Source organism: Megalopta genalis, chromosome 4 (assembly GCF_051020955.1).
Source record: "Megalopta genalis isolate 19385.01 chromosome 4, iyMegGena1_principal, whole genome shotgun sequence".
In the NCBI taxonomy this organism is placed as follows: Eukaryota; Metazoa; Arthropoda; class Insecta; order Hymenoptera; family Halictidae; genus Megalopta; species Megalopta genalis.
Genome location: NC_135016.1, coordinates 14,576,296 through 14,603,443, shown reverse-complemented (window position 1 = coordinate 14,603,443; position 27,148 = coordinate 14,576,296). Strand labels below are relative to the sequence as shown.

The 27,148-nt window shown below is 37.6% G+C and overlaps 1 protein-coding gene across 2 annotated transcripts in view; it reads left to right on the top strand.

Annotated features, from left to right (window-relative positions):
• Positions 1 to 25,888, top strand: part of Drgx (Dorsal root ganglia homeobox) — a 142,372-nt gene extending 116,484 nt beyond the window's left edge. For both annotated transcript variants that reach the window (XM_033472540.2, XM_033472549.2), the window contains 3 exons: positions 2,651 to 2,816; positions 4,337 to 4,550; positions 18,884 to 25,888. In XM_033472540.2, the coding sequence (XP_033328431.2) occupies positions 2,651 to 2,816; positions 4,337 to 4,550; positions 18,884 to 19,373 (870 nt within the window). In that variant the 3' untranslated portion in view covers positions 19,374 to 25,888. The remainder of the gene's footprint in view (positions 1 to 2,650; positions 2,817 to 4,336; positions 4,551 to 18,883) is intronic.
• The last annotated feature ends 1,260 nt before the right edge of the window (positions 25,889 to 27,148 follow it).

Genomic DNA, 27,148 nt, shown 5'->3' with positions numbered 1-27,148 from the left:
GGCCGCCGAGCTCATCGTATTTATTTTATTAAACCATTTTCCAAGCTTCCTGCAGCGAAACTTTTCCTACCCGAGCGAAAGATAATCATTCCTGCGACTTGCTCTCCGGTAATGCGTTTTGTCTTCCAGCGGCAGAATTTGTTTGCGCAACCGTAATCGACTTCGCGCAGCTACGTTTATTTTATTATCGATCTCAATCTGTTAACGAGTCCGTTCGCTACGCTTCCGCGGATTCTTTGGACTTTCGGCTTGATCTGGTTAGCTCTGCGGAATTCTTTTTGGGTGCGGAGAATGATGGAGGTTTTAACCGATTAGCGCCGTCTTATGACCGAACGGAAACTGATTATTTAGTTACGGTGTATTACTGGATAGAATTTAACTAATTTTAGTGAATGGGACGAAATGATGAAAGTTGTGGGGAAGTAAAATTCGCTGATGCGGGGACCCAGGGATATTTGGTTTAATTACGTTTCAATAATAATTGTTAACTACATATATTACTACGTATTATTATTAATTACATATATTGTTACATATATCATTACGATTTATGTATGTTATCACAGAAATTAACGATTACAGTTCATGTTGGAATAAAGACTAATTGTGTTGTTATAATACGAGGGGATCAAGATTGTAATGATGTAAGTCACATTTTCGAAAATTTTGATATATGTTTTAAAATGCAAGCTACACATACCAATACGTTAAAGAGAGATGCGAAATAAGTTATAACATAACTGTAGGTTGACTGAAGTATAAATTAACTGAACTATAAATTTAGTTAGTTAATACCCTTAATATTAAGGGTTAATACCCTTATTAATAAACCATAACATTGCTTCTTTCTCACAATAAGGAAAATGTGACTTTCATTATTATGAGAGAATTTTAATGAATATAATACAATGATCCAAGGGGTGTAATGATAGCTTGTTAATTTGACGTTTTAGAGTTACCCGCGTCAAAATTTATATGGTCGATTAACCATTTGTTAGTAGTCCATCAATTATATTACAGCTAATGGTAGATATAAAAAAAATTGACAATAGAAAATTATATTGTAAATATTCATTGTAAATATTTTATTATAAATATTCGTTGTAAATATTGTATTGTAAATATTCATCATTAACTGATTTCCTAGGTTTTTCATTTTTATTATCATACTTCAAGTAGATCCGATACTTCAAATTAGTATAGAAATGAAATGCAATGAGAGTCCCAAACATGGAAACAATAATAGTGTTAAAAACATTCTCATCGATAAAATAAAACTGAGATTACAAGATAATGCAAATTGCGTTTACAAGACAGTAGTCCTACTATGTCAAACCTAGTTCTTCTTTAGAAAGTAATATGAAAAATGTTAAAGCATTTGCTCCTGCACTTCACATTAGCAAATAATAATGCGGGGAACGATTTTATAAACACTCCCCAATCCGCCGTTAGGATGTCGGGTACTCGATCTTTTCGTGTACCCAAAAGTTTCGGGCCCGACTCGAACCCGAAGAAAATACCCGACCCGACGTGACCCAAACCCAAAATGTCGGACATCCGCACACCCCCAATGATTAGGGGTGGTCCGATCGCGAAACTCATCAGCATGCGAGCACGGAAAACAGACAGTGCGTTCTATCGTCAGGCTGAAGATACTTGCGGAGACGTGGCGGGCCGCTGGGTATAATAAAGTCTATTTCAGTTGGTATTATGTCAAGTTAGCCTCGTTAGCAGAACTCGAGCTTTTTAAGAAACACTCGGCCGCCGCGGTTGCTGTCGGCTCGTTGAACATGCACACCGGCAAGAGGCCGCCCCTCTGACCAGCTATGAATGCCACCCCTTACACGCAATTATCCTTCCATATCCGTGCACGAGAAGCAGGTGTAGTTAAAGCAGCTTAAGTGGCGCCTTCAGCGCCGTTCCTCATCTTACGCTCGGTTACGTTTTTTTTTCTCTGCTGTTCGCGTCGCCTTCTACCCGGCACCCTTACCTTCTCGCAGCGTCGTGGTCGTTATAGACTGATTAGGACACATAGTCCTCGCTGTAAAATCTTGTCATATAATACTTACAAGCGAACTGATTAGCCCGTTTACATCATTAACGCGTGTACAGGGTGGGACGACGTAACTTGCACACCTCGAATAATTTTTGGAGTAATGGAGATCGGCTGTAGCATTTTGATTTTAAAATATGATTACAGAGAAACTATTGAATTTGCGACGACGTTTCTGGTATGCACATGTGCACTTGTCTAAGATTACCGATAAACAGCGCTTTTGTTAGGCATCTTGGAATAATCAAATTATTAGTACAGAATAGGAAGCGAAGATAAAAAATGGTAAATCCGATCCCGGGTCGGTTCTAGGTTGTAACACAACTTGGGGTCAGTAGTGACCTACACTCCCCTCCAACTAATGATAATTTCATATTCAATTTTCTAAAATGTCAAACTTTGTTCCATCGTAATTTGAAACCAGTAAATATTATGCAACAACAATATGAAGGAATAACAAACAATTGAACAAAACTAATTCGTTTCCCTATGATTCAATTTGTACATTTTATTGTCGTGTGAATATTTTGATTTCAATTTGATGATTGTGTTTATAATAAATGTTATTACTTAACGAGAATCTTTTTGTCTTTTCAGGTGTGGTTTCAGAATCGCAGGGCGAAGTGGCGAAAATACGAACGCTTGAAAGAAGAGCAGAGGAAGAGAGAGGGTGGGGGTGGAGGTGGCGCACTGGAAACACCAGGATTAGCACCACCGTCGTCTTCGTCGGCAGGACCAAGTCCCACCGGCCATGATCCTGAAGGTACGGTTTTGATATAGTAATAATAAAATTAGACTTATAATAATTATACACGCGATCCGTTTACCATTACCCAAATTATAAAATTTCTCTACTGGCTATTTCTATCATATTTATTTTTCCAATTATAAATACTCCGCAACATAAACATGTCTCCTCACATTGCTATAAATTATTTCTTTGATTATGTTCCAACCTTTGTTAGAACCTAATACGATAATTATACTGAGAACAAAATTTATTGTAACCCTGTACGTTCTACATTGATGTTTTCGGGTTGCGTATAACTTAACGAAATCTACAAAGCGCATTGTTTAAATTGTTTTGGTTCTATGTTCAGGCAAAAAGAGTTAAAAAAACGAGTTTCTCAGTTTCTTGTCATTCCAAGTAATGACAAAATTAAAGGAAGTATTTTATATGAACGAAGGGCATTGTTTAAATTTTCGTTACAGGCAAAATCTTAAAAAGATATTGTTTTTGATTACGTTTCATATTCCAACAAATGGCAATTTTCGACAAAATTGTTTTACATATTGTCTAGTAAACTAGTCCTTCTAATTGTTCCGTTATTGTTAAAGTTATTCCAGTTATTCCGTAGAAAATTGTTCCAAATATTTTCGTGATCAATCTTGTAGAATAAATATATATAATTTAATACTTCCACGACAAATTTGACGCACGATGATCATACGATAATCCACAAACAAATCTATGAATAAATATTAAAAATCACAGTTGACCCAAAATGATCCAGCAAACCGTAGTCCGAGAATTAATCACAATCTCATCTTTACTTAGCTTACTATTACCCAAGTGACGATTTACGAGCATAGTAACGTAAGCTCGACCCGTTCTTGTCAGATGGCAAACGTGTAATTGTTTATTTAACTCACCATATTTAATTAGAATAATTTGTATCTTTAATTATTCCTCAGAACTGAGTAAATTCCACATCCCTGAAAGTGTTCACTGATATTTAGAATGGTGATTTCATCATAGGAATTTGTCAAGTATTTATCAGAAGATACATTGTAAAAACAAATTCCATAGACTCGAAAAAATTATGCCATTTGAAACGCTACTAATATTTTCAGCGCGACAATATTTCTCTCTTGCGACCACGGAGTTATTCATCATTCGTGAATAACGAATAAAAATTGTATTCCCATTTGAATACATTCTTTTTGAATAAACACAGTTATTTGTCATTCGCGAATAACAAATAAAAATTGTATTCTCATTCGAATAAAGTCTGTTCGAATAAACGTAGTTATTCGTCATTCGTGAATAACAAATAAAAATTGTATCTCATTCGAGCAAAGTCTGTTCGAATAAATATAGTTATTCGCCATTCGTGAATAACGAATAAAAATTGTATCTCATTCGAGCAAAGTCTTTTCGAATAAATGTACTTATTCGTCATTCGGGAGTCACGAATAAAGATTATATTCTTATCCGTTATTCGTCAATCAAATGAATTCTGCCGAACTCTGACGCCAACTTCGTTTCTTGTCCCAAAAAAGGTACAACGAACAGCAACGCCCCCGACGCGGAGGACGCCGGACCAGATGGAGCTGGAGGATCGAGAAGCCCCAGCACGACTTCCGCCTCGGTCAGTCCGCGGCCCCAGCAGAGTCAGCCGTCCCTGGGTGGCGTCTCGACGCCACCGCCAACCCCCATAAGGGCGCCACCGCCACCACCTAGCACCGTGGGGGGTCTCGGCCCACCCGCCGAGAGGTGAGCTTTTAGCTTCGTTTGTATTTACGTCTTTAGGAAATATCTTCCTTCCCCTTTGGCCCCCTGCCCTCTGCCCCAACAACCACCTAGCCCCTATCCCAGCAGCGCCGTTGACGGCCATCTAAAGTCACTCGCGATTCCACGGTGCAAGCACCGCTGAACACGTCGGCCGGATGCTTGATACGCGCCATTAAACCACTCCTCGTAGCTTCCTCCGGTTCCCGACCCTCTTTCACCATCACCCCACAACCCCACCGCCTCGTCCTCCTCCTCGTGCTCATCCTCGTCCTCATCCTACTCTTCCACAGACCCGGTAGCCACCCACCGCCATCCCTCCCGCAGCGTTCCGCTCGTCCCGGCAGTCGCTGCCGCTCGTATAATCGCGATAATCGTCGCCTCGTTAAATCACTATCGGACCCCTCTCGCGTGCAAACTCGGATCCCGCGAGATCCTCTGGCTCGCTTCGCTTCGAACGCCCCCGCGATTTAAGGATGACCGTTCGCGTTTACGACCGGGGCTACAGATGAACTGGTCCCTTAACGGGTCGCCTGCTAGATCCCTGGAGGGAGTCTTCCTCATGGACGTTCAAGGTTTTTCTCTGTATGCTCGGTGTATGCCAAATGGGTTCTTGAAATGATGCGAGATAAGATCGAGATTCACGTGTGATGGATTTCGTTGTTCGGTGTTTGAGGGACACTGGGCTCCAGCGTTATTCTTAGCAAATGCAGACGTAGTCTATGACACGATTCTCACACGACAAGCTTGTGAACACATCCGGCGTTTCTCTTCGTTTGTAGTGGATTGTCTTCTAATGCTTCTGAAATGGCAGAAGATGAGATCGAGATTTACGATAGAGTAAATTCTCCCCAATTGTCCTTCAGCTTGTACATAAAACTGGACAATTTAGGAAGAGAAGGCATAATTATTCGAGCCTTGCGTGTCGTTTTTTTCGCCGATTGTCAATGACTATAAAACCGAGGTGCAAGGCTCCAATAATCGTATCTTCTCTTCCCAAATTGTCCACTTTTTTTACTAGTTGAAGGATAATTCAGGAGAATTTATTTTGTTATTCGGTATTCGATGCACCGTGGTGGATTCATAAGATAAAACCTGACAGGAATGCGGTGACGTATGGTGAGAATGCGGGTCCGATTGGTCAAACACGGAGCGTATTGCCTAATCTCGCACGCATTTTCGAGAAGAGCTCTCTATAGGCTGAAGTGGTCGCACGCGTTAATCGGATTACGCGACGAAGGGAGACGAAGAGAGGGAATGAGACGTATGAAAAACAAATGAGATAGTGCAAATTGACCGGTAGTAGCAATAGTCTACGTCAGGGCACGGAATTAAGCAACACGCAACATGAGGGTCACGAGGGCTACGCCTTCTGACTCCCGTCGCGCGGAGCACGTCAGGTACGTGTGCCGATTACTTTAACCCGAGAAAGATAACCTACGTCGCAGAGGCGCCTGCGAAGACTGTTGATTTTTGTTAATTTTTCATAGAGGTCTAGTGATTTAAGTTTAAAATTACTTACAATATAAAAAAATATAATATAAATGCATTTTATTTTTACAATAATGCCAAACCTTTAAAATGACTAGATTAACTTAAATAAATATCCATTGTTAGTATAAAATTGACGCCTTAGAAAAGCATGCGCCTCTGAAGCGTATGGTTATCTTTTACGTACGTTGTCATATGGTTATCTTTCTAGGGTTAAATGTGTATAGTAGCAGCATTTATGCGACCACTGGGGAGCAAGACGCACGACAATAGTAAGAAGGCGTAGCCGTCGCGATCCTCGTGTTGCGTGCTGGTTAATTCCGAACCCTGGTCTATATGGTGAAACAGCGTAGCGTCGATAGGAGTGTCACGGGACAGATTCCCAAATAGACATAAAGTATTTTCCGCAGAAAATACAAGTACAAAATAATATGTGGAACGATGGCGATACTGAGCAGGTCTAGAGGTACGGAATAATGTAGATACAACTGGGTTGACACTGAATCTAGAACTGCTTTATTGGGTTTCTGTGGCTTTTTATATACGCGATTTTTATCTTAGAGTATAGGAGTAGGACTATATCTGGGGTCATGTTCCAATGGTGACACACCAAGCAAGATAAGGGAGTCTGGCTTCACAGGAGCGTCAGAGGTGGGGATAGCCAGGCCTAACGATGAGGCCCTGTTGCCTCTGTGCCGTCTCGGGCCTCTTTTTGTGATCTTACCCCGTTACACGTCCATCGGCATGTAGCTACTGTAGTAAAATAGCGTACTAACGTTGTAACATAGGGTGGTTTGATTGCATATTGACAACAAGCTTTTTTCAGTACCGTTCATTTTTATTGAATTGTCATCATAATTGTTTTCTAATGCTTCTGACTTGTGTGATAAGACGAGAACGTCTGAGGGATACTTCGTTATTCGATGTTCGATGGACACTGATGCGGACACCTAGCAAATGCAGACGTAGCCTATGAACTCTGTAGACGACAAGCTTATTTATTAATATATTTGTCCCTTCTTGTCATTTGTATCGGACTGTCTCTTTAATTGTTTTTTAAATTAAAATGAAATTACGCAAGATTAACGTTTAAGTGTGAAGCGTACTTTGTTAGTTGATATTCGATGTACACTGACGTCACATCAATATGCGGACACATAGCTAACATGGTTGAATAGCGTACTAATGCTATAATTTTCTAAATCGAACTAGCATTGATAGATTGATTTGCTTTCGTGTAGACGACAGACTTTGTCAGTGGTCTTCGTTTATATTGGATCATCTCTACAACTAGCTTCTAATGCTTCTGGAATGGCGCAAAATGAGAACGAGATTTATGCATGAAGCATATTTTGTTATTAAGTATAGTGAAAACCAGCATTATCCAGGCTAAGCCAAGTGACGTGAATGTTTTGATAATAGAACAGTTGCTTGGCTGCAGTGCCAGATTTCATATGAATTGATTTCTATGATAAATCGTTTTGCGTATGGCTCGCCTTAGATTGTGCTGATAACGTGTGAAACTTATTCTAATAATGGACAATTCTCTAAATTATGCTTCTTTAGAAATTTCCGAATAAATATTAGCGGAGTTACGTTTGGTTGAAAAAAATAGGTATCGATCGTATAAGGGGAAAAGAAGCTTTAAGTACATAATTTAATAATCGAGTCAGATCTGTTGTGTTTAAAATATATAGAATTAGAATTAAATGGAGAGAGCATTGCCAAATGATATATTGGGTTGGCAACTAAGTGATTGCCGATTTCAGTTATAGATGTCTTTCACTCCCATTTTAATGATATCCGTAAATGTTATATTATAAAATTATTATTATTATTATTATTATTATTATGTTATTTTTTATTATCCGTGAATGTTAGCAACTGGACAAATTGAATGCAGCGACCAGAATTGGTCAATCGTAAAGGTGTCATTTTCCACCAGGACAATGCTAGGCCGCACACGTCTTTGTCCACTCGGCAAAAATTGATGGATATTGGTTGGGAATTGATGTTACACCCACCATATAGCCCTGATCTCGCGCCATCGGATTACCACTTATTTCGATCCCTGGACAACTCCTTTCGTGGTAAAACTTTTAACGATGATGACGCTGTAAAATCTCACTTAACTCAGTTTTCGGCCGAAAAGGATCAGACTTTCTACGAGCGTGGAATTTTCAAGTTGTCAGAGAGATGGCACAAGGTCATCGAACAAAATGGAAAATACATTACAGATTAAACTTCGTTCCAAATAAAAAAAAATTTTTTATTTCATTGAACAAATCGGCAATTACTTAGTTGTCAACCTAATATAATTCAAAGTCGACAAAATATAATGAAAAAAAAGACATTTTGTATCTTGAAATGTTAAAGAATATATGTGCCAAATGACAATAAATTTCATCAAACTCTTATATTATAAAAAAATTGCCAAATATAATTTGCCATTGGAATACTACACACGAGTCTCCCCCCTTAAATACAGCGAAACTTCTTATAAAATATGATAAAAATGTCGTCAAGTAGAAATTATAAATTCTATGAATATCATGCTGTGTTACAATTTCAAATAATTATATTCACAAAATTAATTTAATGGTCTTTACGTGAAATACAAAATCGTGGTCACACATGCGTGACGCTGATAGCGAACGTGTTAATACAGTAAATTCTCCCTAATTGACGCTCAGATAATGAAAAAAATGAAGAATTTGGAAAGAGGAGATACGATTATTGGAGCCTTGCGTTTTTATAGTTCTTAACAATCGGTAACTATAAAATCTCCTCTTCCCAAATTGCCCATTTTTGTGTACAGTCTGAACGTCGATTAGGAAGAATTTAGTGTACAGCTGCTTCTATTCAATCGGACTGTCCACGATGGCTCCCTTCATTATTGATGCGCGAAGTAAGTACAATTGATTTTGCCTTTTTATTTACCACTTTTATGCTAATAATAACTACTTTTATGCTAAACAAACGGTCTGTCAGCGTTTACGTGAGTTTTAGTAGGTGCAGTAGTTAAGGGTTAATACCTCCGAACGAATCCTCTTTTATATCAGCGCGAAGACCCGAATGGAATAACATCGATCCCCTCCTTATACAACCATACTCTCTTTGCGCAACCATACCCTGCCTACGTAAATGGTAAAAAAGTGGAGGGTAAGACGCGGAATCCCCCGATTTCTTTCTGCAAGACAGCATCCTGGCGGTGGTTCTTTATAATCCCAGACAGTGCTCGACCGGAATCGACTGGAGAAGGTAAGAACAATGTCGAAAAGGTAGACACACGGGATATACATACTTGGCGGCGAGTGACTCGAGTCAAGATGGTAGAGCCGGGCGAGGAACACGACGGTGGCTGACGAGGGGGTTGTGGAGGACCTGAAAGGGGGGGCGGTCGGAGGGGCGCAGGGGTTTGAGAGGCGAAACGGTACGAAGATACTCCTTCGCCGTCTCCGCAGTTGTAATTTATTTAAAACCGCTCGCCGTAAATATATCCTCATCATTTATTCAGAGGCTCGGCAGTTTCTCGACTGCGGGGGTGTACGCTTTTGCGTTTCTCCTTACCCGTACCGACCGACCTAGGAGCGAGACTCCCGTGCAGTCGATTCGAGGAACAGGGGCGGATCTGGGGTTACTCGGCTGGAAGGGGCTCGTCTTTCTTTTAGCTCGCGTCTTTCTTGTTTTATGGTAACGTTCTTAGCATGGGATTTAAATTACACGCCGGCGAACGTAATCTTGAGTGGAATTGGTTTTCCGCCCGGACCCGGTAACGATCCGTTTCCGCAACTACGCGTCCATCCTTGATATGCTCGTCGAATTTTAATACCGCGCATACAGGTTTATACGACACGTGGATCCACCGCGCCGGTTCATTTTCACGGTTTATAGTATATTGGTACGCGATTTCGAGGCTCGGCGGATGCTGCCTTGCTTTCTTTGCTTCGACGTTTCTCGCGGACGCGCAGTGCCGCCGTCAATAGACAAGATTAAAAAATAAGTCGGCGGCTCGTGTCTATTCGAAACTATGTGCACGATGTGTTGAAATGTCTAAATACAGTAATTGCTCCCAGATATGTTCGGAGGTCGGAATTGGAACGGGCAGAGCTGAGAATACTAAGTCGCGATTCTTCGAGCCTCGCGGCTCGTTTTTATGGAAACTGGGGGCATTCGGCAAAAAAGGCAGTGACCAGCATATCGGTGTACATTAACACTTTGACGGCCGCACCAAAAACCTCAAGAGTTTCATAAAATTAAAGTATTTCATTCAATTGAATTAAAATTGCAAAGCGAAGTTTTTTTATATGACATTAGTTACTTTTTTTAGCACTTTTTCCTCTTGCGAATCTTAATAGAATTGAGAAACTAGAATGGATTAGCGTGAAAATGAATTTTTTAATAATTCTGTAACCTACGTATGAGTGACGCGGCAGTCAAAGTGTTAATACGAATGCATAATAATGGTAGAATAAAAATGATGAATAGAATAAAAATTATTTCTAACCTTTTTCCACGATTCGAAGGCAATTCCGAGGCCACATGACACGATCCGACGGCAATTCGGAGACCACATGACACGATTCGAAGGCAATTCGGAGACCACATGACACGATTCGAAGGCAATTCGGAGACCACATGACACGATTCGAAGGCAATTCGGAGGTCACATGCCACGATTCGAAGGCAATTCGGAAGTCACATGACACGATCCGAAGGCAATTCCGAGGCCACATGACACGATTCGAAGGCAATTCGGAGACCACATGCCACGATTCGAAAGCAATTCGGAGGTAACATGCCACGATTCTAAGGCAATACGGAGATCACATGACACGATCCGAAGGCAATTCGGAGGCCACATGCCACGATTCGGAGGTAACATGCCACGATTCTAAAGCAATACGGAGATCACATGACACGATCCGAAGGCAATTCGGAGGCCATATGCCACGATTCGACGGTCACGTACCTAGTATCTACCACGTACTACTCATACCCAAACAGACCATTTTGTATTGTCTTCCGGGAATATTGTCTTCCAACACACTTGACCGACTTCGTCGACCCATAGCATCGATATAGTAATAAATTACATAGGCGTAGGACTAGCACAGTGAAATTCACAGCAACCCGAAATTTGGCATTTCCAGGAGAAATTACTGTAACAACACAATTTTCAGAAAATTGAGCAAGAAATTAATTCCAAGTGAGTTCTTCGAACGAATACAATTAGCCACATACAGAAATTTTATAATATTCATATGTAATATAATAATTGATTCGAAATTAAATAATTATGTACAATTTAGTTTCCTGCAGTTCAGATAGATTTTTAAAAAACAACGTTTCAAAGTATTCCGGGATACTTGTTCCGACATAGTCATCAGATAGTACATTTTGAAGTTATAGAAACTTTTCTCGCGAAAAGTTGCGATTTTCAGAGTTATTTAGCAAAATATCCTACGAATTTTAAGGCACTGACGCAAAATTAGCAAAGAAAATCTTTCGGACAAAAGTTACTCGGTATTCGGTTAACTATAAATCATGTCAATAAAAATCTGCATAAAAATTTTTATTGAATAAAAAATAAAGATGATAAGAATTTTATTTATGAAATAGTAAAATTTTTTTATGCATATCAATGCAAATTGATTAGCTTAGAAGTTACGATTTTTGTCCTGGACGCTAAGGTAAACGACACGCTGTACGACGATTTCAAGGCGGTATTCTCTTGAATTTTTGTTTCATTTAACTCTTCTATGGTGTTTCGGATCTGTATTAGACTTATAAGACGTTGTTGCTTATTACTGGACTGCGCATTTATGCAAATGCACACGTTTATAAAAAAAATATGTACTTATAGGAATTGCACAGAAAGAACGGTATGCATTTTCCATAAGCGATTATCCGCAACAGATATCCATGAAACTTTGCGTATTTGTTGGGACATAGATGAGTCATTGATTCCTAGTGTAATTTTCATGTAGACTCTCATAAAACGGAAGGGCGGAGGGTTAAAGTTCGGAATTTGCAAAATGTTTCGGAGGCTATAACTTTTCATTGGAAAAATATATCGATACGAATTTTGCAGCGAAAATCATAGAAAGATTTAAGCTTTAAAATAATTTATTGATTCGATTTTTTAAACATAAATAACACATATTCTTCACTTTCTCATGTTCTTGAAAAATTCACAAAACGTATTATACGCAAAAAAGATATCCGCCAATTTTAACAGAAAACTCAGAAAGTGGAAGAATCACAATTGAAAAAAATTTCCACTAATTTCTGTGAGATCGACAGATCACAGCAGTGCTGGAGTTCACTCTACAGTTTGTAATTGATGGAACGGAGATAGGAATTAACGAATAAAATTATAATTTACATGACGAATAAATTTAATAATATCAAATATGATTACAGAACACGTATGAACACAATGGGTTTTAAACAACGAATGACGTGAGCAAGTGTCACAAAATATTGGTAACTATATAAAGGAAGTTTGATGGAATTCGCTGATAGCGTAGCCATCCCGTGAACAATGTAACGGGTGTTGATTGCGTATTCCATTAGTAATAAAGCAGATGACGTAGTTCCAATGTCATTGAATTTTAAACAAAGACTTTTTAATGGATTCTTATTACGCGAAAGTGGCTGCTTCTACGAGGTTATGTTATACTTGCGGATGTCGTTAAAGGCTGTAAAACGATTATAGAATGTGCTACGGGTTGGTGGAGTAGCGTGATGAAACAAGTAAAGTCATTTGTGTTTTAAGAAACGCTTCAGCTATTTTACCGTCCCCGCGATCTTCATGCACGCCATCCACTAACTGCGAAAACTTGGGAAAGTTCAGGATTAATGTGTCTTTATTCTTTTTACGGCTTGCTAAAACTATAAATCAGATTCTCAATGCGATATCTTTATATTCTTGTTCCTTTCTCATTTGTCGAATTTAGTATAATGTAATTATCAATGAATTTCTCTTAAATTTAATATAATTTATTATTATACTATACTGTTTTTTATTTTTACTGTCATATTTTCACTGTGATATTTTACAGTTACATTTCTATTTTAAACCCTATTTTGTGTAATCCTTTTTTGTGTAGAATTCAACGCTCTATCCGAGTTCGGGAAGAAATATTGACTATACCATTTTTAAAAAATTGAAGGTGGCCTTCACGTCTGGATTAAAAAGCAAAATAACATAAAACTGATTAAAATACCATATGTCCCCCTGGAAGTCATGCAACTTCTATCGGAAACATGTTTTCGTACGACAAATATTTTATGAGGTATTTGATGTCGTGTTACGGGACTCACCCTGTATAATAGTTATTCGTAACCAAAAACTATTTCCGTCGTTTATAACGATCGATGGTAACCAGAACAAATAAAAGTTCATTTTTCTTCTAATTCATTGCACTTTTTAAAATTACCCTTACAATTTAACGACAACTACCCTTTATACGAATAAAAATCAATTTTTTATCGATGATCTCATTCTATCTTTTTATCATTCATACCTGTTATTTTTGATCTCCGATAATCTCAAACATCTCGAAGCTAAATTTAGTTAGGTTTAAAAATAATCCGAGGTCGCAGTAATCTAACCTAGTATCTGCGACTTTTTAGAGGATCATGGAGAGTAGCACCTTTTTGAAAATATTCACCATACTCCTTTTCACGAAATCAGAGTAGTTTAACCCTCGTATGGCGGACCATTTTCACATTTCTACTATCGACGATGTTTATAACAATTCTGAGCTTTATTCTCTAATTTTCCAAAATATATTTTCGAGGGTAGTTTTTACTGACTTATTAGCCCTTCTGTTGCCTCGAATGTGACAACAAATTATTTCATTTAGTTGCCCGAAATTGAATAATTCAGCGAAGGATTTTAATATTGCGGGTCAAAATGACCCGGCGACCGCGGTACGTAAATATCGAGAATTTGTCGAAAATCGGAAACTCGGAACTTTCTGGAGCCAGTGTGTGCGTGTGCGTTTGCGTGTATTTGCTGTCTCCCGTGCGCGTATAACCTCCTGAAACGGCTTCACCGCTGACAACATCAACGTCGACGCAGTGGAGCATATACAGTGGAGTAGTTGGCGCGACTGAAAGCGTACGAGCTGTGCAGCTATCACGGTTAAACGCATAGAGACGAAGAAATTAAGTGCGTGTATGCGGCAAGAGGGGCGGGGCAGGAAGGGGCGGCGAACCTGCGCACGTAAGCAAGGCACACGCCTAGGCTACGCGGCTAATTGCCGCTAATTATCGCGCTTACCGCAGTTCAGGCATCCCCGTCTGCGTCTCTGCCGCCGTCTTCCGCTTCCTTGAACCCTTTACCACCCCCGCGACGAGCCATCTTGTCGCGGTTTCCCGCCCCAAGCTCTTTCCATCGACGAAAATCTGCTCCTATTCCTGTTCCCCGCGTCTTTCAGACTCTACCACTTCCGCTTCCGTTTCCTCGTCACGGCCTAGATACTATCAGTGCTGGTTCTCCTAAGTTTTCTTTTCAGATGGTGTACCCTACATTATTTAGATACTTTACTCCACTGCTTCGCTACTAACGACGCGCACATGCACCGAGAGCGGTGCTCCGGGTTGTATAACCGGGTTCATCGTGCTATCTACCTCGGATCTTCCTGCATTTATGCGATTTCAGAATTCATGAAATGCGAGATGACTTTTGCATTAACAAATAGCTCTGTCGTTTCTGTTTTAGTCGATGGGAAAATTGATTCGGTGTGCCGTATTTGAATCCACTGCCAAACTAGTTTAGAACGTTTGGTCGCCATTTTCATAGTTTGATGTACTAACTTCGACGTGCGATAGGATAGACGTCCAAATTTCTCTGCCTTCAAAATAATTTTTGCTTCGAGGAAACTGTCGTTACGTACTCTAATTTTCATTTAACGCTATCTAAAAATATATTTCGATTTTTAAAGCATTTTTACCATGAGGGAATATTTTTCTGCGTGACAAAAATTCGTAACTCAATGATTCGTTTTCAATGAAATTCAAAAGAAGATGTTTTTGACCCCAATTTCGTCTCCTTTCACTGTACATAATTCTGTGTCCTGTATTTCTGTGCCCCACATTTCCGTGCAATTTCTTTTTGTCATAATATTGTTTTCACGAAGTGAGGTTAGATTTGATTACGCGATCTAATATAAGAAGGCACCGAAGTACGGACATGTTCTAACATCTGACCTTATTTCTGGATTTATTTTGAGAATGTAAAAATATGAATGATCCGTGCTTTTTTATCATTGCAATTACTGTGCTTCTTTTAATAACGTTTCCGATCTGTTCTTCTTGTCACGAAATATTGTTTTGAATGGAAATAAGGTTAGGTTTGATTACGCGGTCTAATACAGACAGAACATTGTAAGCGTTCAATGAATTTAAAAATGCTACTGTATGATATTTAACGTATCGAAATTATTAAAAAAAGAAATACATGTCTATGTGTCTCTCGTAATTATCGCAGACAATTATAACAAATGAGATTCATAACAGAAATCGCACCCATCTAATTGCATTATACCAATGTAACACCGTTGTGTTCATAGTTCAGAATTACAACATACACTCGTCATATCCCCCACTTCGCTATACGGGAGTCTCGACGCGTCACGTGACCTGCCCCCACTCCTTCACCTTGAAAACTAGCTGATTCTTGTGACTATCATGGTCATGAATAACACATTGATAAAATTCTAACAAATGCTTTTATATTTCCAACAAAATTTTTTTCTTTCTTATCAGGTTGGTCTTATATGAAATGCCGGATTTTTTAAATGAATAGTAAATTTAATGTTTAAATGCCATCTTTAAAGATAATCTGCTCTTTCGAACAAATAAATTCAGCAAATAACAAAAATTTATGAATATCCGTAAAATTCATATTCATACAAAACTCAAAATAAGTGACAAAACTACTGAATTTTTAACAATTAGTCAATTCGTTTTTCTTTGTAAGCTATCTATTTGGGAAACCGAAATTACTTTTGCAACAGTTCAATACATTGCTCAAATCTTTACTTGCGAGTTTAATAGACCGTTTATTTGAGAAATTGCGTGCACCGTGATACGCCCTTCTCCCAAATAACTGTTTCATAGTTGCGCGAATAACTACAGAATTGTAATCACAATTTGAGAATGTAGAAAGTAAGATCCGCCGATTCTAAAAATGTTCCGATTCTCGAGAAACGCCCTTTGAAAAAACGCCCTTTTCATCCCTTCGAAAAAACTCCCCAATTGTGTCCTTATTAGTGCACGACAAATACTAACGCAATGAAACTAAAACGATATTTTGCATATTAGGTTTCCATAAAAAAAGTCCCTTTGCATTCCTCATAATCCCCCCAAAATTTTCAATTACACTCTTTTCGCGGTGTAGCCGCTATTAAACAGCATTACACGTCTCAGGATTAAAGATTCGCTATTTGCTCCCGTCATTACGTTTGTATTTCCGCTTTAATATCCATTTTTCATCATCCATCGCCGCGGAATTATTTACCCAACCCCCGCCGGTCCCTCGGATCCTTATCTCCACTTAGATCTCCCCGATCCGTTCTTTTTCTTCGAACTGCTCTATCTACTTGTACATGTTTATCCGCCATCGTATTTCCCTGTTTACCTCCTTAGCCAGCTTTCCTCTCCGTCAGATTAATCAGCGTTCCCGTTCTGCCAGAAGTTCGCTGCATCCAACAGCTCTCTGTCTCGTTCTGGCTGCGGCGCGCCGTCTGGAGCTTCACCCCCGGCTTGTTACATTAATTAAACAATATTTGCGATTAATATTTGAGATAATCATCAGCGCCTCGAAGCAGCTTCTGCTCGCTGGCGGAGGATGCGGAATATCGCGCGTGCTAATCGGGTTAGCGCTTTCGTGGGCCCTTCTGCTTCCCTTCGCAGTCCTCTTCTCCTCGCCGCACCCCACGCCTAGGAACTCCATGGGATCCGAAATATTGTAGCCCCTTCCACGAGACACATCAAACGAATCGCAACTGCTTCATTAAAGGGAGATCGAGTTTGATAAGAGATTAAGGGACGTGTAACGAAAGATATGGAAATCGGATGAAGGTCGGAGAACAGTTTTTCGGGAGCCAAGTTCAGAGTGCATGCTGCCGCCAATAGTAAACTTTTTTATTTAACGTTACAGTTTGTTCGGGAACATCCGATTCAGGGCACTTATTTCGTTTATCTTTTTACTTTCTTGTCGAAAGAAAAGAAATGTTCTTCGACAGCAATTTCATCCTTCGCCGATTCGTTATTTTTCAAATCTATTTTGTTGCAACTTTTTCTCTATAGTTCGCGACACATTTTTAAAAATTTCATACAATGCATTTTGAAAGCTTCGGGTTTTTTTTAAATTGAAATAATGACGGGCTCGTGAAATATTATAGCAAACGTATTATTTTGTTCTATTTTTTTTTTATTTAATATTGGGTTTTTTCCGAAAGCTTTTTCGTTTTCGAAAACAATTTCGTTTTTTAAAGGTGTTAAAAAAGCACTTCATTACGCTTAATTACCAGGAAAATGTTAGAAAACATTTTTTTGCTCTGAACATTGAAATATCGTCTTCCATTTTCTTCTGAATGAACAAAACAACTTTTTTAACGATCCAATAATGTTATAATAGTTTTGTCGTGTTCAACATATAAAAATAAAGCTTACATTAATACGTACAGTAGAATCTTGATCGAGAGAGCTAAGCAGAGTGATATGAACGACAGATCAAATTTTTATTAGTTTTATTGATTACATGTGAAAAGTGTTTGGATAATAGAGAATATTTTTATATTATAGGTTTCGATAATCGAAGTTCTAATAAAGCGATCCGCAATAAATAAACTCCGGGTATTGTATAATAGTACCAGAAGTACAAGCTAATTTTTTTTTACAAATGTAGACTTATTTACGTTTTATTTATTTTCTCTTTGCAATTTAATTTTTTTGTTTGAGATTGACGTTATTTTTGTTACAATTTAAAATAAATTTGAGAAACCGATAGGAATTATTATAATTTTTTTAATTTATTTCAAAGTTAATATATATATTGGTTTCTCTTTATTTAATTTTCCATGAGTGTCTTTTGAGAGGGGCGTGAAATTGAGATTGAAATTTAGAGGAAACCGTGAAATTGTGAAAGTATGCGGAATCGAAACTGTTTCCGTGATGAGCAACTATTTTATTCAATAATTATGATAAAGTAGGTTTTTTGCCGAAAACTGTGCGAGACATTATACTCATGGAAATGTGAAATATTTTATGCACTTTTTATCGTAACATATTTCGGAGCAAAGGTAAAAAGAAAAGAGAATGCAATACTGTTTTATTCTGCACCTGTTCTAGCGCATATAAACGGATGAAATTTGTAAAATCAATTGAAACGTTTTATGCTACAATTCGAACATCACGCTAAAGAAGACTGCTTTCATGAACAATACAACATTATGAAAATTTGTTTGAACGTTGCTTTATCTGTAGACAATTTCGTGAATCTACTTTGAGCTAAAAACTTCTTTTGTGTGTGTGTGTGTGTGTTACACTACATATAACTGTTATCCCACAAGTGGTCGCTAATTGCTATTAAGCGGATGATAAATGAATGAAAGAAAAAAGATAGTTCAGGTTTTGAAATTTTGCTCGGCATTGATTTCTCACTTCTTGGTTCCAAGTTGCTGTTTCGTCCAGAGCAAACTGTAATAAATTTGTTGCTTGTTAACAGGTGTTCCCGATGCGACGAAATATTTCGCCAACGTATTCGGCTAACAGGTTAAGTACTAAGATCATTCCCATTGTTGTTCCAGTGCTCCCGGGTTAGCAGCAGGTTTCAGGCCAGTGGAGCCGCCAACGTCTCTGTTCTTCTCGCCGCACCTGGCGGCCCAGTTCTCCCCGCCGTTGTTTGGCAACAAAGTGGTCAGCAGCGCGCCGAGCTCCTTGACCTCGACTACTCCTTCGCTGTGGACCTCGAGCGACCATCGACCGGGCAGTCTGCAGGACATGTTGTCCTGGTCGTCGGCAGCTTGGCCAGGCTCTGTCTGCGGGTGCTGCAAGCCAGGCACCGGTGACCTCCATAGGAGCAGCAGCTTAGCAGAGCTAAGAAGAAAGGCTCAGGAACATTCAACAGCGTCGGCACTCCTCGGCGGACTAGCCGGTTTCCCCGGGGGGCTGCCATTGCCCTTGCCTCTACCATTGCTGCCACCGTTGCTGGGACTCTCCAGGAGGCCGGAACACCATCACCATCATCTGTCCAGTATGGTGCACCAGATACAACCGACCACGAAAGAGGATCCCTAGGAGCATCCTCTGATCGGCACTCGCCTGACAGCTAATTGAACGTTTGGCCTCGACGAACCTTGGCTCTGGGCACGTATAAGTTTATGGACACTGACTCTGTTTGCTTTTACCCATACCCGGTTAAGGATTACAGTATTTTCGACACGGTTAGGACTCGATCGTCCAAATCCTGGCATGAGAATCGAGACACGGTGTTCGTTCGTTCACGGCTGTTTCATATAGAAACCACGATTTGTGTCCTAGTTTGGTGCTACGCGACGGAACAATTGTTGGTCCCGGCGATGATAATTGATAATATTAGGTTGGCCGGGGTAAGTTCGTGCAGTTTTGATCCGCACGTCTGCGATTACCGGGCCAATTTGACCCAGTGTGGTTGTAATCGTCATCTATTTATTCAGTCTACGGAAATTGGAGAAAAACGAATTGCTGCTGCATTACGTACAGTCGAATGAGTAATAGAACTGCAAGAAGAATCTTCAAAAATATGTTTCGGAAAGTTAATGAACAAAGCTGAGAATTATTAGAATAATCGACAATCGTATTGACCGTCGTCTGAGGGTTAACAACCTTTTTTCGTATAAAAAATTGTCTTCATTCAATTATATACTGGTCGTTGTTATATATGATCTTTTCTCATTTTTTACATAATTTCATCCCCCCCGAACAATAATACGATTATCGAGAAATTGTTAATTTAAGAAATATAATGAAGATATTCCGGATATGAGTTAATTTGATTTTTCTACGGAATGAATATGACAAGATATTTCAATATTGCGTGGATATACTTCGGATACTTCTTTCATGAATCTTCGAAATTTTTCAGAATACAATTGCAGTTTATTTCAATTATTCTTCTAAGTCAATGAAATAATTACAGATAATCGTGTTCAGCCATTGACGAATTGCATATGCTAATCGTGAAAGTCGTCTAACCGTCTTAAAAATACTGTGTTCTCTAAATATTTGTTAACCGAAATCGTCTGCATTTACCAGCACACAAAGCGCCATAGAACGTTTTCTTATTTTCATTGTTTAAACATTACACGTTTATTCACTTTGATGCCAAATATTAGTCTTGTAGGAAAATCGAACTACCGAACAAAAATGCGAGGAACGAAATAGTGTGTTTGAACTGAGCTTTTTCAACGACTCGATCAAAGCACGATGGAAATCAAAATTTTTCTATGCAGGTGCTACTGTGCAATTTCCTTAAATTTACACTAGCTGAATTTCTTTTAGACACGTGAAGAACTGTCTATGTTGATTTTCATTCCAAAATCTTATTTTTCTATTACACCATCTCTTCAATCAAATTGTTCAAATGTTTCTGCTGAATAACAAATTGTTTGCGCGCAAACGTCAGCGTCAAAATTTTGAGATCATTTTACCAATCTCTTAGCAATGAGTACAATTTTTGATTCTCTATACCCAAAGGTGTTTTCAATTTTTATTTAAATAAAGCATAACATGATGCATTAGAAATCACGACTAGATTCTGCAAAGATACGCGAAACTCAGCAATCTGTTACGATAGACAGGGTGTCCCAGAATAGTACGACTTGAAAAGAGGCAATTCTTGAGGTGATTTGAAGTAAATATTTCCGCAGCGAAAATGTTGGTTGTGCCTTTGTTAACGAGCTATTAACGAAAATCACAGATCAATGAGAGAGCGAGTAAAGCTTTCGAATTCTGACGTGGAGGCGCTACTATTATCCTATATTCTGATATTAACCCATTATATGCGGGTCACATATAGTCCTCACGCGACAAAAAGATACCTTTGTGTTTACATTCCTCCACTGCCGCAACTATCGGTTGCTATTGGCCGAGAACAATGACGAAGATCGCCGTCGGCGAATAGCGACCGATAGCTGCGGTAGCGGGGCAGCTATTAAGAGGGGGAATGTAAACACAAAGATGCATTCTTGTCGCGCGAGGACTATAGATATTATATAATGTGTGTGATAAGTGTTCCGTTTTCATTTTTAAACCACGAAGATTAATATAACATTTTCGTAGATGGAAAAAAATTATTTAAATTTTGATCATCTTACACGGTCATCGAATGACTAATTATTGACAATAAAGAATGTTCTCAATTGCATAAACCAGAACTTCATGAAATAATGACTTCTGATGGCAAGACATTGAAGGAATACTTCACGATGAAGAGTTAAATAATAAATATTAATAATTGGAACACGACTTTTTAAAACTGTTGCAGTCAAATTGTCAACGATTACCTACGTACAAGGTATCAATACTGACTTTTAGCTATTTATATCAATATAAATATTTAACTTCTGAGAAATTCATTGTTATTGTAATATGTTGAACAAATTATTCAGTTTGTTCTGATTGCTAAGATTTTTATAAATAATATGAAATATCTAAATAAATATTTTCTATGATCTAGTTTTGCTTATTTTAATTACATGATTTTGATATAGTGAGAATTTTTGGAGTTGATATTCGGCTCTTAACGTTTCGATAACTCGTTAAAAATGCCTCGGAGAACATTTTCGCTAAAGAAAAAGTTACTTCAAATCATCTCAAGAATCATTCTTATCCTATATGCATTTTGAAGCATCTTATTGAAACATATGTTGCAACAAAAATAACTATTCGATATCCAATGTTTAAAAGTCCCACTTCAACGTCTATGAAACAGCATTCGAATATTTGTGAATATTGCCCCACAAATTACGTGAAGGAAAGAATAATCGGGTTTCAATATTAAACAGGTATTAATTGCTTTCCATTTATACGAAATGAATACTCGCGTCATTATGAAATTGCAGGTGAAACAATAATTCAAATTAACCCCTTGCAGTCGAATGGTAACTCCAAGGCACCACTAAGGATTGTCACATTAAATTTCAAAATAATATTAATATTATCCAATTTGTTTATGTTTAAAAAACTTACATTTAAAAAACTTGAATAATATTGTTGCATAAGTCACCAAATTTCACACGTATAAAATGCACTTGGTTATGTAAAATGAAAATACTCTAGGTTAGAAAAACTATTTTGGATTTCGAATTAAAATGACTCCGACTATAAAGGGTTAAAAAAGTACCATGTGCAAAATTCAGTATAGTTTGCAAGTAATCGATAGACTGCGAATTATTATGCACTCGCATCTACCAACAATTTTGAGAAACAGATAAATTAATATCAACTCTTTTTTTCTGCCGCCTTCAATCAAAGCATAAAAATTCGCAATCTCGTTGTCGATATTATTTTTCTACCTAATTCGACATATTGATTTTTGAAGACGTTACACAAATAAATGGAAAGCCAGATTTCTGAGTTTCGTCTGAATTTGATGAATTATTCAATTTTCCATTTCTTGCAATTTGTGGTTAAAACTGACTTCGAACACGGTCGACAATAATAGTTTGATAGTACTTACTCTATCATTGAAACGTTCTCTTACCATAGAGTTTAGTATATTTTATGTTGAATTGCATATAACTTTTATTCCTGTTTCGGAAACTTTCCACGCATTCTTTGTTAAAATTGACTAATTTTAATTAATTTCTAAGTTGACGCAAAGTAGCTCGTACAACTTCCTCGCGAAAACGAGCTAGGAATGATTTATAACTAGACTGCAGATTTTACGCATTTACACTATTTAAAAATTATTCTGCACCGATTCAATAAAATGAGCGAAAAGTTTCAATGAAACATTCCTCTTCTTTGGGATACAATAGAAAGACAGCGGATCTTCATGCAAATCCTCATCTTTTTACTTCATTTTACAAAAATCAGAATTACAGAAAAGTCTCCTTGTCAACCAAAATTATTGTAAAATAAAAAAAAATACAATTCAAATATACAATTAAAAAGGAATTTTGTTAATTTCTACGTTTTCTAACATTTTCAAAATTTGCACACATCGTGAATGCATAAAGATCCGCGCGGCCCAGCGATGAGCGAAATTTTACCTCCGCTCGAACTCGAAAAATCGAATTCTTAAAAAGACCGTAACTGCATAAATATCCGCAGTCTATTTATAACTCAACGCAATGGTTTCATTGGAGCTTGTGTCCCCGTTCAACTAACATTCACATTCATTTTCGTGCAAGGATATAGTATTTCGACTTCAATTCGAAGGCAGAAAAATTCAATACGCCGTTCTGCAATGAGACCAGTTGAGCGCAGAGGATAATTTATATTGTAATAGAATAATTTATATTATCACCCTTAAATCGAGTCTACCACAATTTTCTTGAATTATATGATTACTCTATCATATTATTCAAATAATACGGATATCCGTATTATCCAAGTAACACGGACGTCCGCTTGAACTCCGCGCGACGCGAGCACGCGCCAGCAGGAATAATATTTCTATATGTGAAAATTTGATTTGTCAATGGCGGGATGTCGTTGTCGAACCGAATTGTTTCGTGGACATTCGGATGCGCGGATGTGTCAATATGTCCAATCCTGAAACAGGTATCTGGAACTTGGAGAATTCTTCTGGCTAAGAGAACGTCGCGTAACAATATTATATCAACGACTGATGTTTGAATAATTTTCTGAATTTCGAAGATTTGTGTGATATTTATAAAAAATTAGTATGCTGAAGTGAAATCTTCACCGTCAAAAATACGAATGTTATTTTCGGATTTTGATTCTTAGCATCGAGTTGAATAATCGATTCAAGTTAAAGAATAGCAAATTCTTTCACAATAATAATTTGCAATTTAGGAAGTTGTAATTTTGAACAGAAATGCTTCGATTTTGCAATATTTAGAACTGTAACTTGATTTACAATTTACAAAGTTTATTTGTATTGCGATAGTCAAAGATGTACGGGAAGTGTTACATTCTTTTTTCTCACTTATTTCTAATCACAACATTCTGTCAATTTGGGGATTGTAATAATTGGCTACTTTGTGGAACAAAAGACGGAAAACAAAATTGTAATTTCACGAATTTTTGAAAGTTTTTTTTGAAACATCGCGACGAGTGTACTACTTGATCGCTCGACGAATCAAATGATCGAAATAACAATATTTGTAAATATAGCATTATTATAAAGACACTATAATTCGTGAACTAATAATTTCGTGAATGCGGTACGTGTAGCCTTTATATGTGTATGTGTCACGTCGTTCGAAATCGATTCGAGTGTTAAGATATCGGTATATTTTTGCGATTCCTGAATATAAATAATTGCAACAATTTCGTCCAATAGATCTTCTATGTCTAGTTTTATGTTTTTTCTAAATCACTTTTTACGATTCTGATTCAAGAATCCAAATTTCATTGTGAGTTGTAAACGAGCGATCTAAATTACAAATACCAAAATGTCATTTAACAAGCTGAATTTATAACAAAATAAATTATTTACAAAATTACTGTGGCAAACAATGAGAATGTGTCAAGAACGATGGCGGTCTCTGTGAACTCCATCGATTGCGCAGTATGTTATCGATTAATTGACAAAAAGTGATAATTAGACTGCGGATTTTAATATGAAATCTGAGCAACGGAAATATATATAAAACTCCGAAGACGCGTAGGAACAATGTAATAATATTGTTATTTTCTTGAAATTTTTTCCTCAATTTAAAACTTTTCAAAAGTTTTGTTACAATTGTTTCGGGAGATTTGAATTTTGCATCAAGATCCGCAGTCAGACAAGAAATCTCCAGTTTCCAATGCCTTGTGGGAAGATCAAGATCGTTTACGATCGCGTTAGGCCAGGGCACGGAATTAACCGGCACGCAACATTCAGGTCGCGAGGACTACACACCTCCAGACTCCCATCGCGCGTCTCGCTCCCCGTGGTCGCCTGCTTCGACTCGGAGCACCTCCGGCGCGTGCGCCTGTTGCTTTATATGCGCGCGTGTATAGCATTCGGGCGATAATCGGGGAGCGAGTCGCGCGACGGGACTCAGGAGGCGTAGCCGTCGCGATCCTCGTGTTGCGTGCCGGTTAATTCCGAGCCCTGCGTTAGACGATCCAACGAGATGATACGTTAACTAGCGATGAACCGCGTGTCGACGGCTATTCGTGCATGCCTTACGAAACAATTGTCAACGATCCATCGAACGAGATCGAACAAAAGTCAAGGGGGAGGTTCTTGCGCGAGCAGCGTTAATCGTAGAATTCGTATCGAGCGTGTAGAACCAGCAGCCGAGGAACAATGGTACGAAAACTCCGTGAACGACTGTACAGATTCATTATAGAGTGAAACCAGTTTAACATCCCCACCTCCGCCCCATCCCCCTCAACTATGCTAATATCGTAACGGTAACGATCATTTCGTTTGCGTTGCGATACGATTACCGTTGTTCTTCAGAATTATGAAACAGAGACACGACGACGGAGGACACGTAGATAACTAGTAGAGACCTGTATATTACATCCCAGTGAATTTTCAGTGCTAATCACGATAATCTAATAACAGTATGTTACAGACTAGCGACTATTATGTAGACTGAACTGTGGGTAGTGAATTATCGAATAAACTTGTTCTCTCGTGATAAAAACGTGTCTGATCATTCTCTTTATCTCGCCTCTTTCATTCCTATCCCGAAGTGACAATTAATCACGCATTCTTTCGAATCGTTATCAATATAGACTGCGGATTCGATGTGTTTGTAATAAAAATGAGCAGGTGAAATACAAAAGACCGAAGACGTTAGAAGAATTTAATAACGTTATTGCACTATTTTTGACTTGCTACAATTATTAAAAATATTTAAAGAAATCATTTTAGTCTTTTTCAATTTTTGTTTCTTACAATTGACTTGGACAATTTTTATATTGCATAAAGATCCGCAGTCTCGTTATCAATAAGTATTATATGCTACAAAACTATTATATTATTATTATTTTAATAAGTGAACTGGAATAACGAGATTAGAATGTCTGTGACTCGACGGAGAAGTTGTAGATAATTTGTTAATTTATTCTTTATTGAAGAAAGAATATTAGAGTATGTGTTAATAAAAATAATGGAGCAATAATTTGCTCTGGTTTCATTCGAAGTATCTATTGTTACGTTTGAAAAATCATTTCTTAATAATATAATAACATAGCTTGTATTCGATATAAGTTTTTACAACATTTTTCGATAACAGTTTTACGATATATTTAAATGTAATTGTGAATATTGTAAATATTGTAAAAAAAAATAAGTATTCCTCAATTCTGGAAAAGTAACATTAAACTTGGTAAAAGTATTATTATTATACATGCACATATTTAAAACATGAGTGAATGTGTTATAAAAGATTAACCTTGTAATCATTTGTTTCAATCATATCGACCCTTTTTGCTGTTTTTATAGTTACGTAAAACATTTAAAATTTATCAACAACGTCGCTTACTATAAAGTTACATATAGGTACTATTTTTTTATAATATTTATTTTTAAGGTGGCGAGACTCCTCCCTTTTACCAGATGTAATCATTGTTGCTAAATTGCAAAGATCTAAAATCTTTTAATTATTATTAGTTATGCTTGATATTAATAAAGTCGGAAGTTTTGGAATTCTTATGCTGAAACAAAAGAAAAAAGACACAAATATAAAAACGTATTAACAGAATATACAATCTCAAATGTTTAAATATAAAAACATATAATTCAAAATGTGTAAATACACAAAAATATTAAGAAAATATAAAGTTACTATAAAGAAAATATAATCTTCCAAAATCAAACCATAAAAACTTCTCCGGATGCCTAATGTATAAATTGTCCATTATTATCTACTTCATTTTATTTATCGTAATTAAATATTATA